This window comes from Artibeus jamaicensis, unplaced genomic scaffold, assembly GCF_021234435.1.
Source record: "Artibeus jamaicensis isolate MK-2021 breed Jamaican fruit bat unplaced genomic scaffold, CSHL_Jam_final contig_769, whole genome shotgun sequence".
In the NCBI taxonomy this organism is placed as follows: Eukaryota; Metazoa; Chordata; class Mammalia; order Chiroptera; family Phyllostomidae; genus Artibeus; species Artibeus jamaicensis.
Genome location: NW_026521961.1, coordinates 468,707 through 493,081, shown reverse-complemented (window position 1 = coordinate 493,081; position 24,375 = coordinate 468,707). Strand labels below are relative to the sequence as shown.

General features: G+C 41.4%; 1 protein-coding gene across 3 annotated transcripts; it reads right to left on the bottom strand.

The window, feature by feature from the left end:
• Positions 1-2,944: 2,944 nt before the first annotated feature.
• IRF4 (interferon regulatory factor 4) lies at positions 2,945-23,188 on the bottom strand. Of its 3 annotated transcripts, none has more exons than XM_037157025.2 (9): positions 23,121-23,188; positions 21,539-21,813; positions 20,047-20,233; positions 19,166-19,254; positions 18,357-18,501; positions 16,147-16,254; positions 13,411-13,764; positions 9,875-9,987; positions 2,945-7,917 (listed from the first exon to the last, which is right to left on the bottom strand). In XM_037157025.2, exons 2-9 carry the CDS (start codon positions 21,755-21,757, stop codon positions 7,774-7,776), a joined length of 1,359 nt encoding a protein of 452 aa, XP_037012920.1. In that variant the 5' UTR covers positions 21,758-21,813; positions 23,121-23,188; the 3' UTR covers positions 2,945-7,773. The 3 variants fall into 3 exon arrangements, with proteins under 3 accessions (XP_037012920.1, XP_037012921.1, XP_037012922.1); XM_037157026.2 differs by having other exon boundaries at positions 18,357-18,498; XM_037157027.2 differs by lacking the exon at positions 16,147-16,254.
• Between the last annotated feature and the right edge of the window lie 1,187 nt (positions 23,189-24,375).

Genomic DNA, 24,375 nt, shown 5'->3' with positions numbered 1-24,375 from the left:
GGCACCACAAAAATTTATGAGTGGTTACATGGCATTTTATTCTATAGATGATCATCATTTAACTAATACCCAACTGGACACTGCTGGATGTATTAGACAGGTCCATTTTGAGTTCATGCGTGGGTTACCCCAAAGAGCCAGGCACTGCTCCAGGTGGCAAGCCCCAGTATATAGTGGCAAACTCAGATCGTATCTTCTATGAGTTCATATTATGGAACAAGATATGTATGTGATTACAGTACAGAATGGTCAGTGTTGTACTGTAGACATAGCAAGTACAAACTTAAGTCCACAGCTGAAGTTTTCAAGAAATACAATTCATAATGTTTCTAACAACATAATTTTCACTTCAGCTCTTCTCTCATTCCACTAGGGTGATAGAAACTCAGTCTCAATTAGCTAATCTCAATTAGCTTGGATCTCTCCCCTTTCCTTGACTTGGAATTAAATATAGCACTGCTCCTGCGGTGCCCGGGAGTGTGGTGGAGGGAGACAACGGGGAGGGCCAGTCTGGTCTTCAATGTGGTCCACTCAGATACAAGCCAGGTGGCCACCACTCAGTCTCATAGTCATTGGCCCTCCCAGGTTACTGTGGAGTTATCCTCCAGTCCTATCTATTTGCCCGTTTGTAAGTTGCACTTCCTCACTGTTTTTTCAAACTTTTTTCAGGTTTTCTCTCTCTCCCCTCCCACCAGCAATTCAAAGGTTCTTTCCAGGAGGCAGAGGATAGATAGTTCTTTATCCGGGAGCTGCTGAAGTTGATGCACTAATTTCTTCTCATTACCTTTCTCCAGCTACAAGAATCTTTGTCTAGTCTGGGGTGAAAGGACAGAGGAGTGAAAGGGTTTGTATTAGTTAAATTCTGGGTTCTGTGAGTCCTCTATTTTTTCCCCCTGAGAACCAGTGTCTTTGGGAGAAAAAAGACAGGCACAGACAGCTGGGTTATATTCTTTCTGTTCTGTAGAAGTGAACAACAATGGCCTGACTACTTGGAAGTGAGCAAAGGTAAGAGTTTCAACCATGGGGGACATCTTTTTCAATATTTCAGCATTATCCTTCACTGATTTAAACAGAGGGTACAAATGAGAAAGTTCCTGACCTAACATGAGTGTGGGAGGTGAAGAAATGCTTCCAGAAGGAGATGTCAGAGCTAAAATATAGTGGAGAAAAGAGTGCTAACCAGGTGATCAGATGGCTGTAGGAGTCTTTCAGGATAAAGAAAAGAGGTGCTTTGGGGCCTGGCAGTAGTTCAGTAGGACTGGAGAGTAAAGTCAGTGAGGGAAGTGATAACTGATGAAGGTAGAGGTTTTAGATGCAATGGTGATTTTCCTCCAGATAAAGATTATTATAGAAATCTGACCCAGAAGGAGAGGAAATTAGAGGAAAAGATTGCTATGTTTACAAACACCCTTAGGCCCACAGGAAAAGGAGAAAAAACGAGAATTGTAACTTACCCAAAGAAGAGAAACAACAGCTTTTAGGGATAATAAAATTCCCAAAATTTGAACTCCACAGATCATACACTTTTGACCATTCACTCAAATACTGGGATAAAATGAACTTTACAGTAGGTTATGCTAGGTAGATGGTATAAACAAGGATGGCCAGGGCCCCTCCAGCATGCTAGGAATTCTTTAAGGACTACCATCTGTCAACAAGTTGCTAGCTTGGCAGGAGTAGGGGTCACTCAAAAAAGTACCTGGTTTTCCAAGTACCCAGAATACCCTGTAACTTGTCACTCTCCACTAATATATCTATCTGAGTTCATTTACGTATAGCTTGTCCTAGAAAAAAAAATGAGATATTATGACCTCTGGAACTTCTTTCCAGAGAGATAATGTAGAATTGATAATGTTTTTTTCTGACATAGATAAGCATTATCAGGGCACTTTATACAGAAATATTTCTTTGTCAAGGTAGTACTTGCTTTAAGGAAACTAAACCCATACAGTCAAAATTCCACTCTGTGTAAAGAAAGGTTTATAAACATTGGTATCTGAAGGAGGTGTAAAATTACTTAAGAACATGTTCAAGGGCTAAAAATGCCTCTGAAATGCTCTTGTATATATAGAGTTGATATAATACTTGAAAAATACTTGCTTACATGTACTGACTCAATTTCATCCATACTTGCTTAAAGAGATAGTCCCTAAAAGCAGTATGATACTTTATTTACCTATTGTTTCTATTTAGTTACCACTTTGCAAATTAAAAATTATTCTAACTGAATATTCTGGGGCTCCTGCAAATGTAGTCTGGGGCAAACTACAAACATTTCTGACAGCTCTAAGCAATCTTCTGCTGCAAGAATTTGAACATCACAAGCTAAAGCCCTCTCTTCCTAGTGTTCTCGCCAGACTACTAAGTAGTTGATAGAGCTGAAGGGCTAGGTCACATAGGAGAGAGAGCACAGGAGATAGACTGAGAAAGGTGGGCCCCATGTCAAGCTGAACAGAGATGAGTTAACAGCAGACAGAGGACAACCAGAGACCACAAGGGATTCTATTTCATTTGGCTGTTCCTTCCCACACACAGTTTTATACTACATGTTACATTCAGGATACCTTTTAAACTATATCTTCTCCTCTTTAACAACAAGAACAAAAATCAAAAGATCTGTAGTGTAAAAGGAACATTAACAATGATTTCCTTGGGTTTACTAGACCTGTTAAGGGAGAGGAGGGAGAGGAAAGAAAGGATGTTCACCACTCACCTTAGATGTTTTTCCATGAGCTGGAGGAGCCATCCAACTCTAGGACAAGTTTCACATTTTTTAATAAACAAGCTAAACACTTTGAGATCTGATTTTAAGGACACATATGACAACCAGGAAGGAAGCAGGCTGCCAGAACAACCTTGCTAAAAAAATGCAACAGAAGGAGGAAGTATTTAAAAAGCTATCAAGATGAGTGTTTAATAACATACACACACATAGCCCGTAACATTACTTTTTTAAAAAAGTTTTTATTTTTCAACTACCTAAAATACATCATCACAAATATCAATCTGAGTTAAAAAGCAATTTACAACAACATTTGTGACATGGTTATGTACAACTATTGTCCAAGGAATGATCACCACAGTGCTCAAGACATCCTTGCCCAGGAGGCTTGGCAACAAGACAGAACCAACACAGCACTGGATTGAATCAGAGGAGCTGCTTGGTCCTACCCATCCATAAAGCAGGAGTGCAAGATAGTGAGCTCTGTTACCTTTGGGATCTCTTCCACCCCAAAGAGTCTAAAGCAAAATATGAGTTCCTGTTGGAGGAGGATTGGACTCTTGGCCTTTTCTTATTTCTTCCACATCTCCTCTCTGTTTTCCTGCACTTCAGCTGTACCTCATATACATGCTTTCCTTAAAGCAATGGAAATAAATGCCATGAAAATTGACCTTCACTGCATTCATCATGGAAAAACTATTTAACAACAGTTAACAAGGGATGAATGAGATACACATAAATGAGTATAGATCAATTTCAAAGACAGGAGTGTGAAAAAAAGTGAGCTGCAGAACAATAGAGATGGTAGGACAGCCCCAAAGGAACATTTATGTGTCTATTCAAATGCTGCATCTGTGAGCTACAAACTATTTAGGGAGACATATGATAAAAATACAGTCCTTAAAGTAGCTCACAGCTTTCAGAAAAACGTTCACCTGTGGAGAAAGGGGATAAGTGTGATCTAAGGGGAATGAAAAGGGATTTGAACTGTGTGTGGATGTGTACTAAAAATAACTAGTAAACCCCAAAATAATTTTTGACCTTTACTGGTGCAGGAGTAAGCCTTGTCTCAAGATGCCTATCTGTCTACTGCTCAGCTTCTCAGACAGAAGCCCCTAAAAAACCCTGCACCAAGACTTCCAGAGCCATTCCTACTCTGGGGAGTTCCATGCAGTGATAGGTAAAGAAGATCTTGTTCACACCTTAGCCCAATGCATACCTTCTAAACACAAACCTGGGCACACCTGTGCTTAGGTAATAACCACACTGTTGTGCCCCTTATTCCACTGTCAGACTGTAAATTTTCTCTCTCAATGGAGCAGTCTCTTCCTAGCTCACACACGATAGTCTTGCTGGGTTCTCTATATGGTGACTAACTGTCCTGTTTTGTCCAGGAATGGAGGGGACTCCCAGGTTTGGGTTTACAATGAGCTGGTCACCCTGGCTCTCTAGTGTTCCAGAATGCAACAATTACTGCCCACAGTTTTACTAAACTTCAAGAACAAGAAATATGCCAAGAAAATGCACCTTTGAGAAAATTATTTTTCCCTGGATCCAAAGCTTTTTGGCATAACAAGTACCTAAATTCTTTTACAGCATTTTTCATTGAGAACAAACTAGTTTATTCTAGTCTGCTAATCTCATTTTATCAAGTCAAGGAATAAAGTAGCCATTCCTTTCCAAAGGCCTGAGACAACGACTGGGATTCTTCACCCTGAATATTTTATAATTGTTTCATTCACTAGACATACTCTGGATCCCTCAAAATTAAAAAAGTTAACATAATTGAGTGTAATACTGAGAAAGATGTGGAATGGTCCAAGCCAACGACATTTTCCAGAAAATGTAACTCCCATTTTAAAGCAGATTAATCTTGAGAAAGAGAGACATAGAAAGAGAGACAGAGAGGCAGAGAGACAGAGGAATAGAGAAAAAGAAGAGGAAAAGGATTCAAACAGCAATGGAAATCAAGCATCTACTTGGAGAATTAAGAAGATGCACCCCTGGGACAGACCCTGCAGAGCTTCAGGTTAAATGCTCTGCAGTGAAGGGCCACACACCAGGGCCTGTGTCACAGTGGTTCCTTTTGTGTCTTCATCTACCCCTTAGGGTAATATACCCCATAATACTTTGCATCTATAAGATGTATACATTACTGCAGTTCATGAGAAATAATCTGCTGTCCAAATGTAGCTGTTCTGACTAGCTGATAAAGTACCTTAAAGGCTTAAACTGTACTGATTACATTGAGGTGGAATTCTACAACAATGCCTCTAAAAAGAATGAGGTAAGTTTGTATTGTCAGGTTAAAAGAACACTGCACAAGAGTGGGTATAAGAGGGTTCCATGACATTTTTTAAGTTTATATAGATTGGTAGAAAAGTGAAACGTGTTGGAACACAAAAGAAGAGTAAGTGAAACTCTTCCTTTGGATACTTCTAGGGCGGATTAGCTCTTCTATACTGTTTACGTTTTCTGTAGTTACTATGAATTATTTTATCATTAAAAACTTCTTTTAAAAATGAAGAAAATGATGTGATTTGCCAATGCCTCATTGCTCACCAAAATGGATAAATGTTATAATCTTTCTAATTCAGGGATAAATACAGTTTGCTGAACAAACTAAAAATATAGATTAGAATAAGAGTGGCATATATTGGAGAACTATTGAGTCTTCTGCTGATCCCGAAAGTAATAGCAATTATTTTGTAGTATGACAAAAATATCAGTTACTAACATCACAGTTTAAACATCTATATCCAAAAACAAATAACAAATAAATGATCAGGTTTACTTAAGCAAGTTGAGATCTTAATGATTCTATAAAGAGATGTATTTGGGAAAAGCCCAGTAATATTAAGGCCCTGTCAAACCATTATTTGCATGAGGAAGCATATAATATACAAAATAAGCAAAAACAGCCCACTGAGTCTGCAGTTATGCAATTTGTGAAATCCTGTCATCATCTTTCCTAACAGAGTTCACCAATTCAAAAAGCACTGGCTCCTTCTTTTTAGTGTTGTCATGGATAACTCACTGATAGCCAAACAAAACAAACAGGATAAGAGGGGAAATGTCGCTGAGGTTCAAAAATACATGTTTTGTACTTGGATTGTTGATCTGTCTTTTTTTCTTTTATAGGAAAAGAAGTTTAAGCAAAAATTCCTATAAAATAAGACAAAAAGGATTGAGAAAGTCTTAATCAATTATTACTAGATCGTTGGACAGATAAAAATGTAGTACTCAAGTGGATCTGGCTCTAAAGGCAAGGGAAACAAAAGCAAAAATAAACAAATGGGACTACATCAAACTAAAAAGCTTCTGCACAGTGAAGGAAAGCACCATCAAAATGAAAAGGCAACTTACTAAATGAGAGAAGATATTTGCAAATCATACATCTGACAACGGGTTAATAGCCAAAGAACCCATACAACTCAACAACGCAAAAATGAGCAACCTCACTTAAAAAATGGGTAGAGAATCTGAATAGCCATTTTTCCAAAGAAGATATACAGATGACCTACGGGCACAAGAAAAGATGTTCATCACCAATTATTAGAGAAATGCAAGTTAAACCACAATGAGACACTACCTCACACTGTTAGAATGGCTATTATCAAAAAGACAAGAAATATAAAGTGTTGACAAGGATGTGGAGAAAAGGGAACCCATGTACCCTTTTTTCTTGGGACTATAAATTGGTACAGCCACTATGGAAAACAGTATGAAGAGTCCTCATAAAATTAAGAGTAGAACTGCCACATAACTCAGCAATTCCACTTCTACATATTTATCTGAAGAATATGAAAACACTAATTTGAAAAGATACATGCTCCCTATGTTCACTGCAGCATTATTTACAACTGTCAGGAAATGGAAACAACCTAAGTATTCATCAGGAAATAAATGGATAAAGAAAGTGTTGCATATATACAAGGAAATATTTGCCATAAAAAAGATGAAATCATACTATTGATGATAACATGGATGAACCCTGAGGATATCATGCTAAGTGAAATTAGTCAGATAGAGAACAACATATACCATATCATTTCATTCATATGTGAAATCTGAAAACAAAACAAACAAACAAAAGCAAACGAAACAAACTTCTAGGCACAGAGAACAGACTGGTGGATACCAGAAAGGAAAGGGGTTGGAAGCAAGTAAAATTGATGATGCAGTTCAATAGCATGATGAAAGATGGTAATTAGACTTTTGGGGGTAATCATTCACTTTGTAGTGCATACAGATGTCATATTACAACATTGTACACCTATAGCTCTAAAACTCACATAATGTATTGTAGCAATTTTACCCAGATTGAAGAAAAAGTACAACTCATGGGTAGCCCTAATGCTTTTTGGCTCAGGAAAATAGCAACAAAAGTCTACTAAATGGCTTCCAAGAGCACCCCAAGAAGAGAAGCAAACAGGGCAGTGAAAGGCAGGGCTTAGGAGCCTACCCTAGCATGAGATCCAGGCAAGGAGGTGAGATGAGCCACCCCAAAGCTGGAAGCACTGTGGCCCAACCTCAATTAGAAGATTTTATTTCCTTCTATAAGCAAGCATTTTTTACAACGACAACAACAACATCTCCTACATGTTTTAATCCATTTCTTTTGTGGGCAGAGTAGCCTCAAATGGAGATTTTACTTCCCTGAGAAACAGTACAACACTTAACCGTTTTCATAACTCTAGTTAGTGGTCAATACTGAAATACAAGTTTTCTCAGTCTTCAAGCAAGAAATTATCCATATCAAATAAAAAATAGCATTTAAGCAAATGTAAACACAACCTTTGGTTAAATTTCACAGTTATCATCAATGATAACAATCTACAGAAGACCCTAAAGACTGTTCTTCCTTTTGGAAAAAACTCATCTGTGCATTAGATGGAGCTGATTTTCTATACACATTCTTGCTGAGATTCTCCTCAAGTGTTGAACTGAAGCTCCAATTCCCAAGTTTATCAAAATAAAAAGAGGGAGGTTCAATCGCTGTTGTTGTTAATAGTCAGATATTTACAATGAAACAAAATCACTTGACATTTTCATTCTTGAATAGAAGAGTGGCGAATAGATCTGTGATAATCCTCCGGACTGCTAATGTGTTCAGGCAAATCATAGCTCCTTAGGAAATGTCCACTGTTTTGCTGAGCAAAATAATATAGTTGTCTGGCTAGTAGAGGTTCAACCTTTAATGAGATTTTAAGAACATGTTACTAAGATATTCTTTTTACCATCCTGCAATTGGATCATCATTAAATAACTCAATATATGTAATGCTATATAGTAAAGTTAAGTCCAAAGTTAGGTGCTATAACAGCTCAAAAATTTTATACTTGGAGCCTTCTGAAGAACTAATTTTTGTTAGTCCTTTCATATACCTACCTCTAAACAGAACATACTTAATTGTGGGTTTCAACTGAAATTAAAGTTAAAGCTGATACCTTTAAGTCATCTGTTGCTGAAAATTTACATTTAACTGAGACAGAAACAAATCAGGTAAAATAACCAAATTAAAAGGAAATTTGAGGTAATATTTAGTGTAATTTAGGCCAATAAGTTTATTTTTCCATTTCAATTTGACAGGAATGAAGGGGCTTATCTTGAACAGTTTACAATTCCAGGATGACCTAGGTAATCTGCATGTTTCTAAACCAAAGAAAATAGAAATAGACGCAAAAGCAACAACAAAACTGCTATTGTGGGAAAATAAAACTTAATTGATCCCAAATTCATCTAGCTTGGTTATTATTCTGGATTGCATTCACCAAAAAAATTTTAACTTTCTGCTCTTCCTGAATTTATAACATCTAAGGAAACAAAATGCTTTCAGTTAACTGTGCTATTAAATCGAGCCTTTATATTATTTGATATGTAGCAACTTAAGAGTAACTTACAAAAATTACCTAGAATAAATTAAATCTATAATCAAAAGAATAGAAACTCTTGGGTGCACACACATCTATTTCCCTTTTCTGCACCATACAGGGTGATTTCAGGGGGCCTTGCCTGGGAAACACGCCCTTGCCTGACTTACAGGATAGAGAGTGCATCCAAAAACACTCAAAGTCAGATAGATGACTTGGGAGTTTACCACCAGTTTCCTAAATGTTATTTATCAATGCCAAGTTTATTTAGTCATTTAACAATCCCAGTTATTAACAAGATTCCATCAATGATTTTATCATCATTGGAGCAGATTCATGAGAAAAGTCTGAAGTCTATGGGATTATATTCTTGTTTATTGGGTTGGTTTTTGATTTTACAATCAAGAAGGAGGACTGCATGTTAAAGATTGGATAGTGTTTTATTTTAGTTTTCAATAAGAAACATTATCAGAACTAAAATATGACCTGAATTTTTACATTATTGGTTATTATTTTTTACCTTTGCTAGTCATTATCTGGGCCCATTCATAACCCTTGAAGGGATGTAGCAATGCAAAGTTTTCAAATTCAAAAGTCCTAGGTATTCAGAACTCTTTTCTGTGGCAAATTAATGCTAAATGTTGTCTATATAAACTTTTTTCTTTTTTTTATGAAAAAAAGTGTTCACTTGCCACAGTCAAACCTAACTTAAATTCTGCTGAAGAACATTATACTGGTCTGATCTACTTGTATTCCTTGAAAGATTTAGCTTTCTCCAAATAACATATGGCTCTTGGTTTCCAATAATTATAATTTTTTAAAATCTAGTAATAAAAGAGGATTTAAGAAACATGTGAAGGACATACAAAATACAGAAGTCAATGAACAGTTTCCCATTTGGGAAATAAACTTCTCCATCAAATGAAAATCAGAGTATTTAAAAAGTAATATTAAATGTGGAGAATTTCAAAGGGCGTCAATTGTTTTAAATCCTTATAAAATGGGAATACGACAATTTTCTTGAAAAATAAAAAAGACGCAATAAATGCAGCCCATGGTTGGAGGCAACCTCCCATTTCTGATTAGTAAATTTCTGGGGCTGGGAATAGGATGAGGGTCTCTGGGCTACACTCCCTGCATCACTCACTGGATCACAATTCCTCCCTCACAATTTTCCAAGTCACTTGACATTTATTTTTCATTTGCGAGATCTCTAAATGTAAGACTGTTCTTGATGAAGAATAGGGGCACAACCATTTAAATGTGACTGAATACTCACATGAGCAGTGATGAGTTTCCTTTGCCTCTGGGGATCTGGAAACTCCTCCCCAAAGCATAGCGTTACCTGGAATCTTGGCAGGGGTCGACCATGGTGAGCAAAGGCTTGCAACTCTGGAGAAACCCCACCAAAAAAAAAAAAAGAAAGAAAACATGTTCAGAACCTTCATCATTGAGCATATAAGGTTAAAATGGGAAGCAAGAGCTCTAAGTTGACTGTGAAGATAAAAGTAGCATGGATGGAACTGGAAAGAATTATGCTGAGTGAAATAAGCCAGGTGGTAAAATACAAATACCATATGATCTCACCTTAACAGGAAGCTAAACAACAAAACCAACAAGCAAGCAAAATATAACCAAAGACACTGAAATACAGAACAGGCTGACAGGGACCTGAGGTGGGTGGGGGGAGAGAATTTCAGGGGGAAAGGGGAAGGATTCACAGGAACAAGTATAAAGGACATATGGACAAAAACAAAGGCGGGGGGGCAGAAATGGGAGGGAGGTGGGGAACACTAAGGAGGTGGGCTGGGATGGTAGTAAAAGACAGAAAACTGTACTTGAACAATAAATAAATAATAAATAAATAAATAAATTAATTAATTAATAGAAAAAAAGTAGGAATGAGCACTCTTTATTTCTCTTAAGTGGAGTTTTTAACCTGTAGACTCCAGATTGGAAAACTGCATGTACACGTACATATGTGTGCTTTTGCTGAGTGGGCTCCAGACCTCACTTAATTATCCAAGAGGAAGAAACCTTGCAGATTAAGAAGCTTGCTTTGCAGTATTGGGCCCATGAGGATGCAGAAAAGAGTGAAGGAGGAAGAAAAAGGAAAATATATTTAGTAGCTATGTTGAGGCAAGATAATAATTTATACAAAGAAGAAATTTTCTCTTAAAAACATCAGAATTTTCTGACTTGTCCCAGTCTCAAGTCAGAAAATTCTCGACTTAAAAACCTCATCTCAAAACTGCTGAGCCCTCAAAATCCCATATCTGTTACCTAGGACCTCTATGTGACTCAGGCCCCACAGAAAATGCTTGATGTTATCTTGGAGACTGAGTGGCAGTATGGGCAGCTGCACCCCACTTGGCACTAGGCCCAAACTGTGTGACTTTGGGTGGACTTTTTGCCTGTCTTCTAGGACAGACAATGATTTGAGATGAGAAGGGTAGTGATGAAGCAGGAGGGGCCCCCACATATGTGGATGTAGAGAACCTGAAGCCACTCCTACCCTAAGGATGCAAAACAGAGAATAGAGTACTGTTGGAAAGATGTGTTCAACCCCTCACCCACATTCAAGATAACTCCTGCCTCTAGCTGCTCCTCTTCTTTCCGCTAGACTCAAATGTCATTTCTACAAAAGAAACGTGCTTACACAGTTTCTGCTACAACTTCTGTGGAACAGCACTGGGTTGCATCTTTATCAGATCCACACCCTCAAGCTCTGCCTTTGGGGGCTGTCCCTAGCAGTCTGCAAATCCTGAATGGGTAGATAGCAAAGATTTCCACTGTTCTCTTCAACTGAAGAGAAGTTTCTAGCTAACTCACTGGACCATTTGACTTCCTGCTTTTTTATCTTCCAGAATTCAAATCAAACCTAACTGACTTAGTCAGAATATAAAAGGTATTTACACTATGGAGGTCTGGCTACACCTACACAAGCTAATCAGAATGGTGAGTTGGTACAATTCTCTGAAAAAATCATGCCTCAGATGCTTGATAACATGAAAACCTCTGTAATTAGGCAGAGCTGGTCCACACAGCTACAGTTTTCAAGTTTACATGTGCACCTCAGTGCCTTGCACCTTAGTGACCACTGCAAGATAAGAGTTTGTTGTGGACAAAAAGCTCGGCTCTTGGTTACAGAAGAAAGGAAAAAGAAAACAAAACAACTCTTGTTCACAAATAAATACTAAGTTCTAGGCAAGTGAATTCACAGCTTGAGGATGCTGGTAGCTGGCATGTCATGCCTGCCTGCTTCTTAACTGTATCCATCTTACAGTTCACTGTGACTCAAAGGAGAATTCATTGCCTAGTTAGAATGAGAGGAGTCTGCTTTCCTAAAACATGCACCATGAGAGAAAACACCAGGGAAATGCACCAGGGAAACATTTGTTATTTCCCTGGGGTGCTTTAATTAAAGCCCTGGCCCTGGATCCTAGCCCTGCAGTATCTCCTGGATCCAAAGAGACCAAGATTCACCGTCTTTGAGGAGATCCAAACCTGGAAGGCTCTTTCAGACTCCACTGCACAATAGAAGGTACAGATGGAGCACTCCTCAGTGGCTCAGGGCCACTCTCAGGACCATATCGTGATCACCACACTGAGCCCCAGGACAGACAGAACAGTAACAACACAGGCTTAGAGGCAATTCTTCAGCTCATGGAGGGGCACTCAGACCCATGTGGCTTTCTCACCCGTGGTTCTGCCTTGGGGAATCAGAGACTCAGTTCTCCTTCTTCTTCTTGTCACACCTCTGGGGGAGTGTTAGTCATCTAGGGAGATATTTGTTTGGGAGCACCAAAAGAGAATTTGAATGAGCATAAGCAAATTTGGGCAACTTAAACCCAAAAGGCTGAGTGAATGTTAATGGTGCCAGAGCACAGAGGTGTTTCATATTTTTATTTCAAGGGAACTGAATTAAGATGTATGTTCAGGGAAAGGAGCGGAATAAGAAAACCCAAAGGCATAAGGTGTTTCTGAAGGGGATACTTAAAAAATAGGTTAAGGGTAAGGTAGAGAAAGAATAGGCAGTTATCCAGCAGATTGGAATAGTTTTCTGCTTCCAGAAGAGGCAGTGTCGATATCAATTTCTATATGAACACTTGGGATTAAGTGGTTTCATTTCAATAATAATGTAGTCAGTGATTTCACAAAAACCAGCCCAGGGCTGATTTAATTGTCATGAACTCAAAACTAGGAAAACAAAATTCACTGGTTTTGAAAAATATGATTTGAAACACACATATCATAGAGATAGCTTAAAGCCTTCTCATAATTTTCCCTTTGAAGAATCAGTTCAACACACTCTAATCTGTGGCCCACCTACAGGAGGGCATCTGCATAATGATGACACATCTCATAACCAAGAATGGTAATGATATATTTCTAACAGCTGCAATTTTCCTAAGAACCCTAAAAGACCTGAAACATCAACAGATATGTTTGCTGAGATCAGACTGCCTATAAAGTATGAATTGGATTACTAGGTGACTATCTGTGGAATTCCAGGAGTTCAAGTCATCAGCCTGAACCGCAGTCCCCTTGAGCAATCTCCCTCCTCTTCATACCCTTCTGCTGATAGAGAGGAGCAGGTGGCAAAAGGAGAGGTGAGATATGAAACAAACAAAAAACATATTCTGGGATCATGCCCGGTGGGTTCAGGGGTTAACAGAAGGAAGACCTCTGTCCGGCTGGAGTGATGTGCTGTTTTTTACCATCGTGGCAGACAAACCATCATCACCTTTACTCTCTCTCCGGAAAGCTCGTGGTATGAGGCACTCAATTCTAATTGATAGTTAGGTGCATTACCTGATAAAAACTGCTGTGTGTCAAATAGCTTGCAGGTCTGGTCTCTCTCCAGTTTGTTGGGCCGGTCACTGCACAGTGCCAAGGGTCCATCCCAGTAGATCCTACTCTGGCACAGTCTTTTGGCATAAAGCCCATCGGGGGCCATCCAGAGGACCACACCCCTTTCTAGGTGGCTCAGCAGTTTCTCGATGTTTTTCCTCTGACCATTGTCCTCTGGGTAGGGGAAGAGGACCTGGTCCAGGTTACTGGCATCATAGGTGTGTCCATGGGAGATCCGACAACCTTCAGGGCTGGCTGTGGTCAACTCTTTCACTAGGATTTCCCGGTAATACAAGCAGATGTGTAGGCGGCAGTCTGCAAAAAGAACATTCAGGGTCAGTAGTGCTAAAGGACTGAGAAGCATTGCATGCCCATCAGGATGCCAGACTATCAGCCAGAACAAAGAATATTTGGTGGGGCACTGATACCCCAACTTGTTCTGTAGAAAGTAGAAAGTTCCAGGGTCAGGAAGTCTGTTACATGCTGCATACCTTTCTCTCCCTCCTGGAGGTTCACAGACAATGAGAGACATTGGAGAACTTTCACAAGAAGTCAATTTGATGTTGTCTAACTCAACATTTTCCAAATTTATGGGACCATGGGTTTTGAGAGGGTAGGGGAACAAAACTTTCATTAGTTTTCCACAAAGTAGGTTTGACTTGTATTAAAAAGCACTACTGTTAAGAACTTCCTATATTATTTTTGTGTGTGTGATGATGGTAGTGGTGATGTCTAAAATACTAAATCATGTACCACTGAACGAAAATTTATCTTTAAGCATGGCAATCAGTTTCAATTTTGGAGAAAGTAAACCCTAAGTTTAATTTTTACTAGCCAAGAGAAAAAAGAGTATAATGATGTGTCAGGGGAAAAAATGAATATGTCCACACATCTGAAACCACCCTAAAATATCAGTGAGATGTCATAAGGTTAAAAATATGTATATATTAAAGTTTCAAGAAGGCTAAGCACTAAGGCCTTAACAGTGGTGATCTCTGGGTGGTGGGAATGTGATGTTTATTTTTCATTAGTTTTCACACTATGTATGTACTACTTATAAAATAAAATTAATCCATGTGGAAAGAAAAGAATAAATGAGAAAAATGTTCTGAGAGTTAAGTCTGCTGAAATCCCACTAGACTATGTGTTTAAGTCTGAAAATAACTCTAAAACAATGCTTTCTAAAACATCAAACAGGATGAATATATTTATGCAATTTTAATAATTTCAGAACCTTCTTTAAAATATGACTCACAGACTGAGAAGACGAAGATAGGTTTGCAAAGGGCCCTTAATTGAAAAGCAAAAAAGCTTCCTATCAGTAACTGCAGGGGATTTAACAAGGGATGGGAATGGCAGTTTTCTAATAAATGCATTCAATTAATCTGTATTATTCATGCCCAAAACAAAAACCCACAAAACCCTCTTATTTTTCAATGGTAGGTTTGTAAATGTAACCCACATAACTGTGTCAATTCTCCACTTCAATTTTTGCTGTTGTAAACACTGGCTGGGAACAGCTCAGTGGCACAACCTGATGGTGCAGCCTGATGAGAGTGGGCGTTGGCCATAAGAGGTGACTTGCAGGGCAGGTTTCATTTCATTTAATGTCACCAGAAATCATGAGGTCACAGTGATATAAATAGCTATTTATTTCCTACTTTTCGGGCACTCACACAATTTTTAGGAGCTCTAGAAAGCTCTTGAAAATTGCTAAAAGCAAACACAAGACTTTCTGCTTGGAAAATCTCCTCCCCTCCATCACTCAGGCGCCTCTCAGAAGGGGAGGCAGCAGCCTCATTCAGACCTTTGAAATCAAAAAGAACTAAATCATGAAACTCCAGCTTCCCTCAGAGAAAGAAAGGTATCCAAAATCCTTGTCTCCCTGAAACCTTGAGAATTTAGTTTATGTTTTTTATCATTGATTTTTAAAGAAGTGGAGTTGGGTTGGGGAGATGCAAGAGGAACCAGAGGCTTAAGCTTTTCATTTTTAATACAAATACAAATCCCATTCTTAAACAATCCAACACATTATCTAAAACATAAATATATATTAATCAATAGGCTTAGTATACCTGAGGTGCCTTCCTTAAAACAGGTAAGATTGAGGTGCCGGGATTCTTTTAGAAGAGAAACTTTAAATATCATATCTAATCCATATATTTTTTGCAAGACATATCAAAGTTCAGAGAAAGACCACAATACTCACACAAATGCAGTGAATGCAAAGCAGCCAGAACTCATGTTTCTAGAACACTGATGAGAAAGACCTGTTTATGGCTAAACCTGGAAGAATGATCAGCTTTTCACAATGAGAAACCCTGGTGCTGTTTTCTAAGAAATTATACTACACTGTGAAGGTGTTAGCTGAAGAGGGGCCCCAGGTAAATGAAATTGAGTGTTTGCATATTCTTGGAAATTCAGATAAATGCCAATGGAAAAAAAAATGACTCAACCAGCACATAGAATTGAATCAGAATCATAGTGGGCTTCTCAGTGCTAACTTTGCTAAAGCTGTTTCTCATTCACAGAGGTGGAAAGTTCAGTTGTGTCCACACATATTCAAGTACCAGCTGGAGGAGTGAGTGTCCACAAACTGTGCTCACCAACTGCCCCATCAACTCCACCCAAAAGTGAGGGTGAACTCTGCAGACACAGGCCACCTGTGAGTGCCTCCAGTCCATACGCCAGACTCACCTGAGAGGGCCAAGGCTTCGGCAGACCTTATGCTTGGCTCTATGGGGATTCCAGAGGCCTGGGACTCAGGTGGGGCACAAGCATAAAAGGTTCCTGTCACCTGGCAACCTGTATTTGCAAATAAAAGTCAGAGTTCATCCACACACAGAGAGGCCTGCATCAAATCCAAGAATGAAGGGCCATGGGCTGGCTCTCGAGAGCTGACCATAGGCTCTCTCAACAGGCAAAGATAAGCTAAAAGTCCTATGGGAAAAACCAAATCCAGAGGAGGAAGGAGCTTTTTCACAGCTTTGGAAGGAAACTCAGAACTCTCCCTCTGTAATCTTTCTTTCTTTGTTTTTTTCTTTTTCTTTCTTTCTTTCTTTCTTTCTTTCTTTCTTTCTTTCTTTCTTTCTTTCTTTCTTTCTTTCTTTCTTTCTTTCTTTCTTTCTTTCTTTCTTTCTCTCTCTTTCTCTTTCTTTCTTTCATTCATTCTTTCTTTCCTTCCTTTCTTAGTCAATACCTCCATTACCACACATAATTACCATTTTGTGTATGTGTTGAAAACATTTAAGATCTACTCTCTCAGCAACTTTTAATATCAAATATCATACGGTACTGTTAACTTTACATTAGATCCACAGAATGTATTCATTTTATAACTGAGAGATTATACACTTTGATCAACATCCCTCCATAACTTATAAACAAGGAAACTGAGACTCAGGGAGATGGAGTGATTCTCCCCTGCTCACATAGCAAGTTCTCGGCAGAATTGTGAGCTCAGGTCCACAAGATTTCTCAGGCCAAAGAGCTCAATTAAAACCTTGCGCTATTTTTGATGTCACCTAATGCTTCAACATATGTCTGCCTATTTCATCTTTTTTGCACAGTTCTAGGCATTGTCTCTTTACTGGAATTATTAGTTTACTAGAGCCATATACACTGGATATTGGTGTGAATTTTTGAAATAAGTTTAATGTTCACTAATTCACCCAATTGTCATATGGAAAACCAACCTTTGCTGCAAATTATTCCTGAGAAGCTAATAAAACTGAATTATGAGTTCTTTTGTAAACATGTTACTCAATGCAAGTGTTAAATAATGGTGTACTTCTTCAATACCATAATCAGTGACTGGAACATAACTAGAAAAAGGGGAACTGACCAGATAGTCCTAAAACATACAAAAGAATCTATATGTTGACCCTTCTCATGATTTCTCTTTAAATAACTAACTCAAGAATTCTAAAATCATGTGTTATGCTGCACTGAACATATCATTTGAAATTTTCTTTTCACTTAACTAATTAGTGCTTCTGCTGTGAGATCTCCTCTTGAAGCCTGGGGAATCCCTACAGGTGTGGAACCACATATAATCCAGAGTGGTCCAAAACCAGCACTACATACTCTGTGGAAATTTTTATTCTTTTAAAATAGTATTTATTCATTTCTCTTATTATCACCTCTAATCCCAAGAATGACTACAATGGGCACACCATTGTTTAAGAGAAATATACTAGCTCAGTGATCTCCTGTGTCCCTATAGAGGGGGAGGGCTTGGGCACAGCTGCAGTAAACCCACTTGACAGATATGTAGACAGAAATGGATCAGTGAAATTTTGTGGCTCAGCCAACATTAAGGGACAATCCAGGAGGGAAGACTGCTAAAAGCTACTATTTTTTACCAAGGATTAAGAATAAATCTTAAGATTATTCAACAAGGCAGAAAAATGTTAACCTGTTGAACAGATAATTTTAAAAAAACATAGCTAAGCAATTTGCCATCTGACATTTCCTATCTTAAGGGGAAGGCTGGGTTTTAGAGTTAGCAGATCCGAAGTGGAACACCAGCACACCAGCTTCACTCTCCTATAGCACATTTTGTGAGCTTACCTCTATAAAAATGGAGCTGTCTTTAGCTACTTGAAATGATCTTTGTCATGTTTAAATAAGATTCACATAAGGTAGTTACAAGAATAGGTCCTGGCACGTGGTAGGCCCAGTGTTAGTAAACCTTGGCATCCTTCTTCTAAGAACCTTATCATCATCCTACAGAAGAGAGAAAACTCTCCTCCTCTGCCTGTGAAGTCTTTCCCAGCAATCCTGATAAGGGAAAAGACTGTGGTCCTGCCCAGAAGGGCAGATCAGGAAAGACCAAGGCCCTTTGGCCAGGTTTGCTTTGCTGGGTCAGTGGCAGCAACAGGAACCAGCCCCAGTTCACTCCTTACCATTTTCACAAGCTGGGCCTTGCCAGTGGTGGCTCCGGGGTCCAAACGTCACAGGACATTGATAGGGGATTTCGGGGTGGGGTTGGTCAGGGACATACTCCCTCCAGGTTCGGTCGTGGGGTGGCATCATGTAGTTATGAACCTGCTAAAGAGATGAAAGCAACCAGATCAGCAAAGACAGTTTGTTGGCATTGGGAAATGGGAGCAGATTCTTTCATATTCTCCCAAACTCCTCAGGCAATCTATTCACTGGCTGCAGCCCAATCATTTTATCATCTGAAAGACTCTGGAGTGAATGGCTCATAACTCTAGGTGAAAAATATCCATAAAGAATCAAAATAAGCACAATGGAGATAGTGTGGTAAAGTAATGATTTATGTGAAGCTTCATCATATGGTTAAACCTGGCACCGAAAGTACTGTGAGGAAATTAGCCTTCTTTCCCCCACCAAAGTGAATACAACAGAGCTGTAATTCATATCAGAAAAGTCTAAAGAGATCAGCTGCCCTGTGGTTTCACATGATATAAAGTACTACTTCCAAAATCTTCAACTTTCACAATAGGTCTGTTTCCCAGAAGATTTTAGAATTAGTAGTAGAAGTCTGTACTTCTACTAACAGGCAGACACACCAACTCCTCTCCTACTTAAAACCAACACCAATAGCAACACCAAGTTGAAAGTGAGCCACTCATTCAATGACCAGGGATTTAGTATGGTTGTCTGACTAAGAGCAAGAACAGTTTTTTGTTGTTGTTTGTGTATTTTTTCCCAGCCTTCCCTTCTAGAAGCCCTGCGCCTGCTACCATACCTGAGCTGGGAGTGAGGTGTAAGTCGTCGTCATGGTGTAGGGGTGGCTCATGGTCATCTGCGGGTCCTCTAGGGTGAGCTGCTTTGCTCCTATGTGTTTTTTGCAAAAGGGATATGGCACAATGTGAAAAAGGAACTGATATAACTAAGCATCAAATCTTAGAAAAATATCTGAGGATTTAATTCTTAGAATGCATAATAGTGTTGACAAATTCTAAGACATTTTTTTCAGCAATTCAGTTGGGCAATTATTTGTTCATTCTATTAAGCTGATTTCTACAAAAATCTTGCTGTGTGTGAATGCACCTGTGTGTGAAAGAAAGGGCCCCACCAGCAAAATATTATGCAAATGAGATGACCTGCAGGGTTTGTTTAAAATGCAGATTCCTGGGCTCTACTCTGACACAATGTCAGAATCTTGGAAAGAGGAAATCTGAATCTTAATAAGCAGCCCAGCTGACCATAGTACACTTTAAAAGTTGACATTTTTATTTTTATAAATAGCAATATGTGGATGAATGTGTGTTTCCTTTCTACAAAAAGTTAATCATGTAAGACTGATAGATAAGCCAAGCTTTGAACAAGTCTTCCATTTTTTGTTGGGGAATTGGGCCCATAAGAATTAACTGGAAAACACACACATGCAAACACACATGTGCATACAAGCAGGTGGAATCTGACAAAGTACCCTACACTCATACCACAAGAATTTCAATTAATGACCCAGAGAATTTGGACAGTGAGCCTCCTGAGTCTGAACATGAGGCAGATGGCAGGTAGGCTATGAAAAAACAAAAATAGAAAAATGAACTTCAGAATGAAATGAAGGTGTTACAAGTGTCTGACGTCAATATTCTGTGGTCCCAAACAAGAAAGCCCCACCTTTTTTTGCTCCCTCAGGAACAATCCTGTACACTTTGTAGGGGTCTGAGATGTCTAGCTGGCTTCTCTCAACCAGCTCCTCAAAATCATTGCTCTTGTTCAAAGCACATCGCAAACGTGTCTTCCAGGTAGGAGGATCTGGCTTATCAATGCCTTCTCTGAATTTCCCTTTAAATAGTGCCCAAGCCTGGTGAGGAAGAAGAGGAAAAAAGTTAAAATACAGATCTTTTAAGAAAGAATCTGGGAATTGTATTTCTAAAGAGAAGAATGATGCTTCAGTGCTTCAAATGTATACTGTCACTCAAAATGTGGGACAAACATACCAGTTATCTTCTATGTACAGTACTGGTCTCTATCATTGCTGAGTTGAAGACAAGTGGTTTGAATAGGCTCTAAGGATTTGTGAAAGGTAGGTAAGATGTAAAGGAGCCCTGGGGAAGGAACTTCTCACCCAGTTTCTAAAGCATGATTGATTGTAACTAGGGATAGAGCTGTGGGATGAGCTTCTCTAACGTAGTACATCTGGTCTGTCAGATAATCTGAGGTATTCTGAGAGCAAATTCCCTGAGGAAGTCCCCTACATGTGCTCTGGTCACAGGTGGTGGGGCTGGGCCCTTATACACAGTTCACTAAGTAAACTTCTCTAGGGGAAAACAGTCATGAGGGAAGCTCACACACAGACAGAAAGATCCAGAGAGAGGCTCAAAACAGAGATCCTGGAGGGAGAGGGATAGAGGAGGAGAAAGAGAGAAACCCCAAAGGCTGGGGGATGGGGGTGGGGTTGGTAAGCAGAGAGATGGAGAGGGAGAAACACGGGAGGAAGGGCCCAAGGAGAGGTGGAATGAGAGAGAGCCTGCACCAGAGACATTGAACCAAAGGAAAAAAAATATTCAGAGAGAGACAAGTAGTGAAAACATAGGGAAACAGAGTGAAAGAGACAAAAACAGACTGACTCCAGCAGACCCATGGGGCTGGGTTGGGGAGGCAGGTGGGGGAGGGGAGAGAGAGGAAGAGAGACAAAAATTAATCAGAGGAGGCAAGGAAGGATCCAGGGGTACAGATGGAGGCACAGTGGAAACAGAGAAATCCACAAAATTACAACCACAGACACTCCAACCAGTGTCCTGAGATGGGTGATCTGCCCTGAGCTAGCCAACAGGTACTCTCCCCTGCTGCTGGAAGTTTCTGACTCCCTGGGTGTTGCCCACACTACACCTTCAGGGTCGGAACCTGTTCCTCTCGGTTTTTGAAATCGTTAGAGAAGCTCGAACTTCCCTCCTCTCAGGGCTTCAGCCTTTAGACACCTGATGCTCCCCTACCTCCAGGCCTGCCCACCCAGGACCACCCTTTCCAGTTGGTCCTGTGCCTGTAACTTCCCCTCTGAGAACCACCAGGCGGGCGCACCGAGCACGGACCGGGCTCACCACAGAGCGGATTCGGCTCTCTGGGGCCCTCCCCCATCCAGACCGCGGGCTCCCCACGTGTGTGTAACCTTGAAGAGGGCAGCGTCCTCCTCGCGGTTGTAGTCCTGCTTGCCCGCGTGCTTCCAGGGGATTCGGAAGATGCTCTTCTCCTCGTTCTCCCACACCAGCCCTGGGTACTTGCCGCTGTCGATCTGGTCGATCAGCCACTGGCGGAGCTTCCCGTTGCCGCAGCTCACAGAGCTCATGCCGAACTCTCCACCACGGCTGCCACCACCCTCCAGGTTCATGCTCAGCCCGCCGATTGCAGCCCTCTCGCGCCCAGGATCTGCCTCCAGCACTCACTCTGCGCCGCAGGGGAGAGAAAGGTCGTCCTTCAGCACCGCGGCACAGCGCTCAGGGTACCTAGTCCCAAACAGCCCTGGCGATGACCACGAGGCCGGGAGTCTCGAGGTAGAGAGGCGCGCACTAAGTAGTGTCATCAAAGTTCATTGAGAGAAGACACCTCAGCTGGCCCGGGTTCGTCCCCTTGGTGTGCACAATCCTGTCTCCTCCCGAACGCGCCCTCAGCGGAATCTATTTTTCTACCGCGTCCTGGAGATTCTCCGTGCTTGTTACGCACTGCACAGCCCAGACACACAACTCTAGCCTTTGTGCACACTCATCGAGCCTCCACCCTTCTTAGCACCCCGTTTACACACTCACTCGTAGTTCCTGCTCTTTGTCCATCCCGAATCTACTATCAGCCCATTTGCCCCCACAGTCAGTTTCCACTCTTGCCTACTCCCCATTTCGCACTCTTTGGTGACCCTTGCGCGCCAATTTAGCACGCGGGCCAGCCTGCAGTTAGGTCGTTCCAGGTGCTCAGCATCCACCAACTCGCCTCAGGGCTTTTTCCCTCTTTGTACCAAGAATAGCCCTGAGCCCTTGCCAAAGAGCAAGGATCAAGTAAGCTCTGAGGGCAACAAAGGGCAGTGACCCGGCACTTGGCAAGGAGCGTAGCTAAGTAGCGGGAGATGCTGATGGCGCGTGTAGTATCCGCCTGATCCTGGAGGTCTGCGCAGGAGAGCGGCAGTGGAGAGTGCGAGTGACCGGGAAGGACTGGGGTTGGGGCCCCGAGTACCCAAATTCTGGAGCTCCTCTTCCAGGGAAACACGCGCCGGAGGCCGCGGTGGGGTTCGGACCCTTTACGAAGGAGCAGAAGGGGCCTCGGAAGTAAGAGCCTCTCCACTGAGGGAAATACTGCCGCCCCTAGTGGGTACCTTCGACGGCCCGGTCTAAGCCACGCCTGAGGACCTAACAATCTTGTTCTCCCATCTGGTGCAGCGGGTGTGTGCGCGCTGTCCCGGCCGGCGCTGGGCCGCCCGGAACAGTGGCGGGGACACGGGGCCGGGGTGAGCCCGTGGAGACGCTCGGGCAGCGCCCCAGGGGCCCTCTACGGAGCCCGCACGAAAGCCGTGGGCCCTGACCACACAGGGCGGGGGCTCGGACTCCCTCAAGAGGAGCGTCCTTTCTCTCGGCTCCGAAGCTGGGGTCTCTTGTGTTGCCTTCGAGACTGTCCCAGGGACTGTCCCAGGGACCTCTGGCCTCTCGCTCAGGGTTCTCCGTGATGCCAGCCTCACATCTAAGCTCCAGCCCGACCCCAGGTCTTACCTTGCCCCGAACTAGGAGCTGAGGGCAGCAGTGGGTCCCAAGTTCCAGTCGTGAAACTGAGACTCCGAGGTGAGAAAGAGGAACTTTAAAAGCTTAAAAGCCGCGCTGGGGCGGAGCCTAGGTCAGGGCGGGGCCGATGGTGCCTCGGAGGGGAGGAGAGGGATCGCTGCTCACTGAGAGGAGGGGCTGGCAGGCGAGTCCAGGGCCAAGGGTTCCGGGGCGCCCGCACGCGAGGGTCGGCCGCGGCTGGGCCGGGGACTCCAGCCCCCTCCGCCACCGTCTTCGCTTTACTTGCGTTGGGAACGCGCGGCCTAGATGACCCTCATTCGAGGTAGTTTCCTGCGAGGGGCAAGGCGCGAAATGGGGACCTCGCCTCTGCTCCAGGACCTGCTGGAGGCCGGTGGATAACTGATAACACCCAAAATACTGCTACGCAGTTAGGGCGGGAAGTGGGGGATCTGTAGGAGCGGGAATCTCATGCGAAGGGCACTTTGATTGCAGAGCAGGTAACCAAAGACCGAGGAGTTGTCCATACTGAAGAACTGTAGGTGGGTGGGGGGCATCCTTGGTCCTGCCGCTGTCCTTAAGAATTCTGCCCCTCTGCGATGTGTAGAGAACAGGGTACTCATTAAAAAGAAGAAAGAAAGAAAGAAAGAAAGAAAGAAAGAAAGAAAGAAAGAGAGAGAGAGAGAGAGAGAGAGAGAGAGAGAAAGAGAGAAAGAGAGAAAGAGAGAAAGAGAGAAAGAGAGAAAGAGAGAAAGAGAGAAAGAGAGAAAGAAAGAAAGAAAAAAGAGAGAGAGAGAGAGAGAGAAAGAGAGAAAGAAAGAGAAAAAAAAAAAGAATATGGCCCAGATCCCTTGAACTATAAATTGTGGTTCAAATACTGTTTGCATGTTTGAAATGCTCATCCTTTGCCATCTATTAAACTTGTGAATTGAAATGACTCAGAAGGCAATGCATAGTACCCAAAGTTTCAATTACAGCTACATGGAGGTGAGGGAGGGATTCTGAAATCTCCAAGTGAATATTTGCTTCTGGACTGAAGTTCATCTTAAAATGACATGGTTTTAACCTCAGCCTAGTAGGAAGCAATTTACTAGTGCAGTATAAATGTCCAGAATAAAAATAATTTTTAAGTGGGCCAGAAATTTTACTTAATTTTTCAAGATGTCCTTTATATAAAAATTAATGCCCTGAACATCTGCCCACTAAACTTTCACCACAGCATTTTGGATACCCTGTGCATGTTTATTTA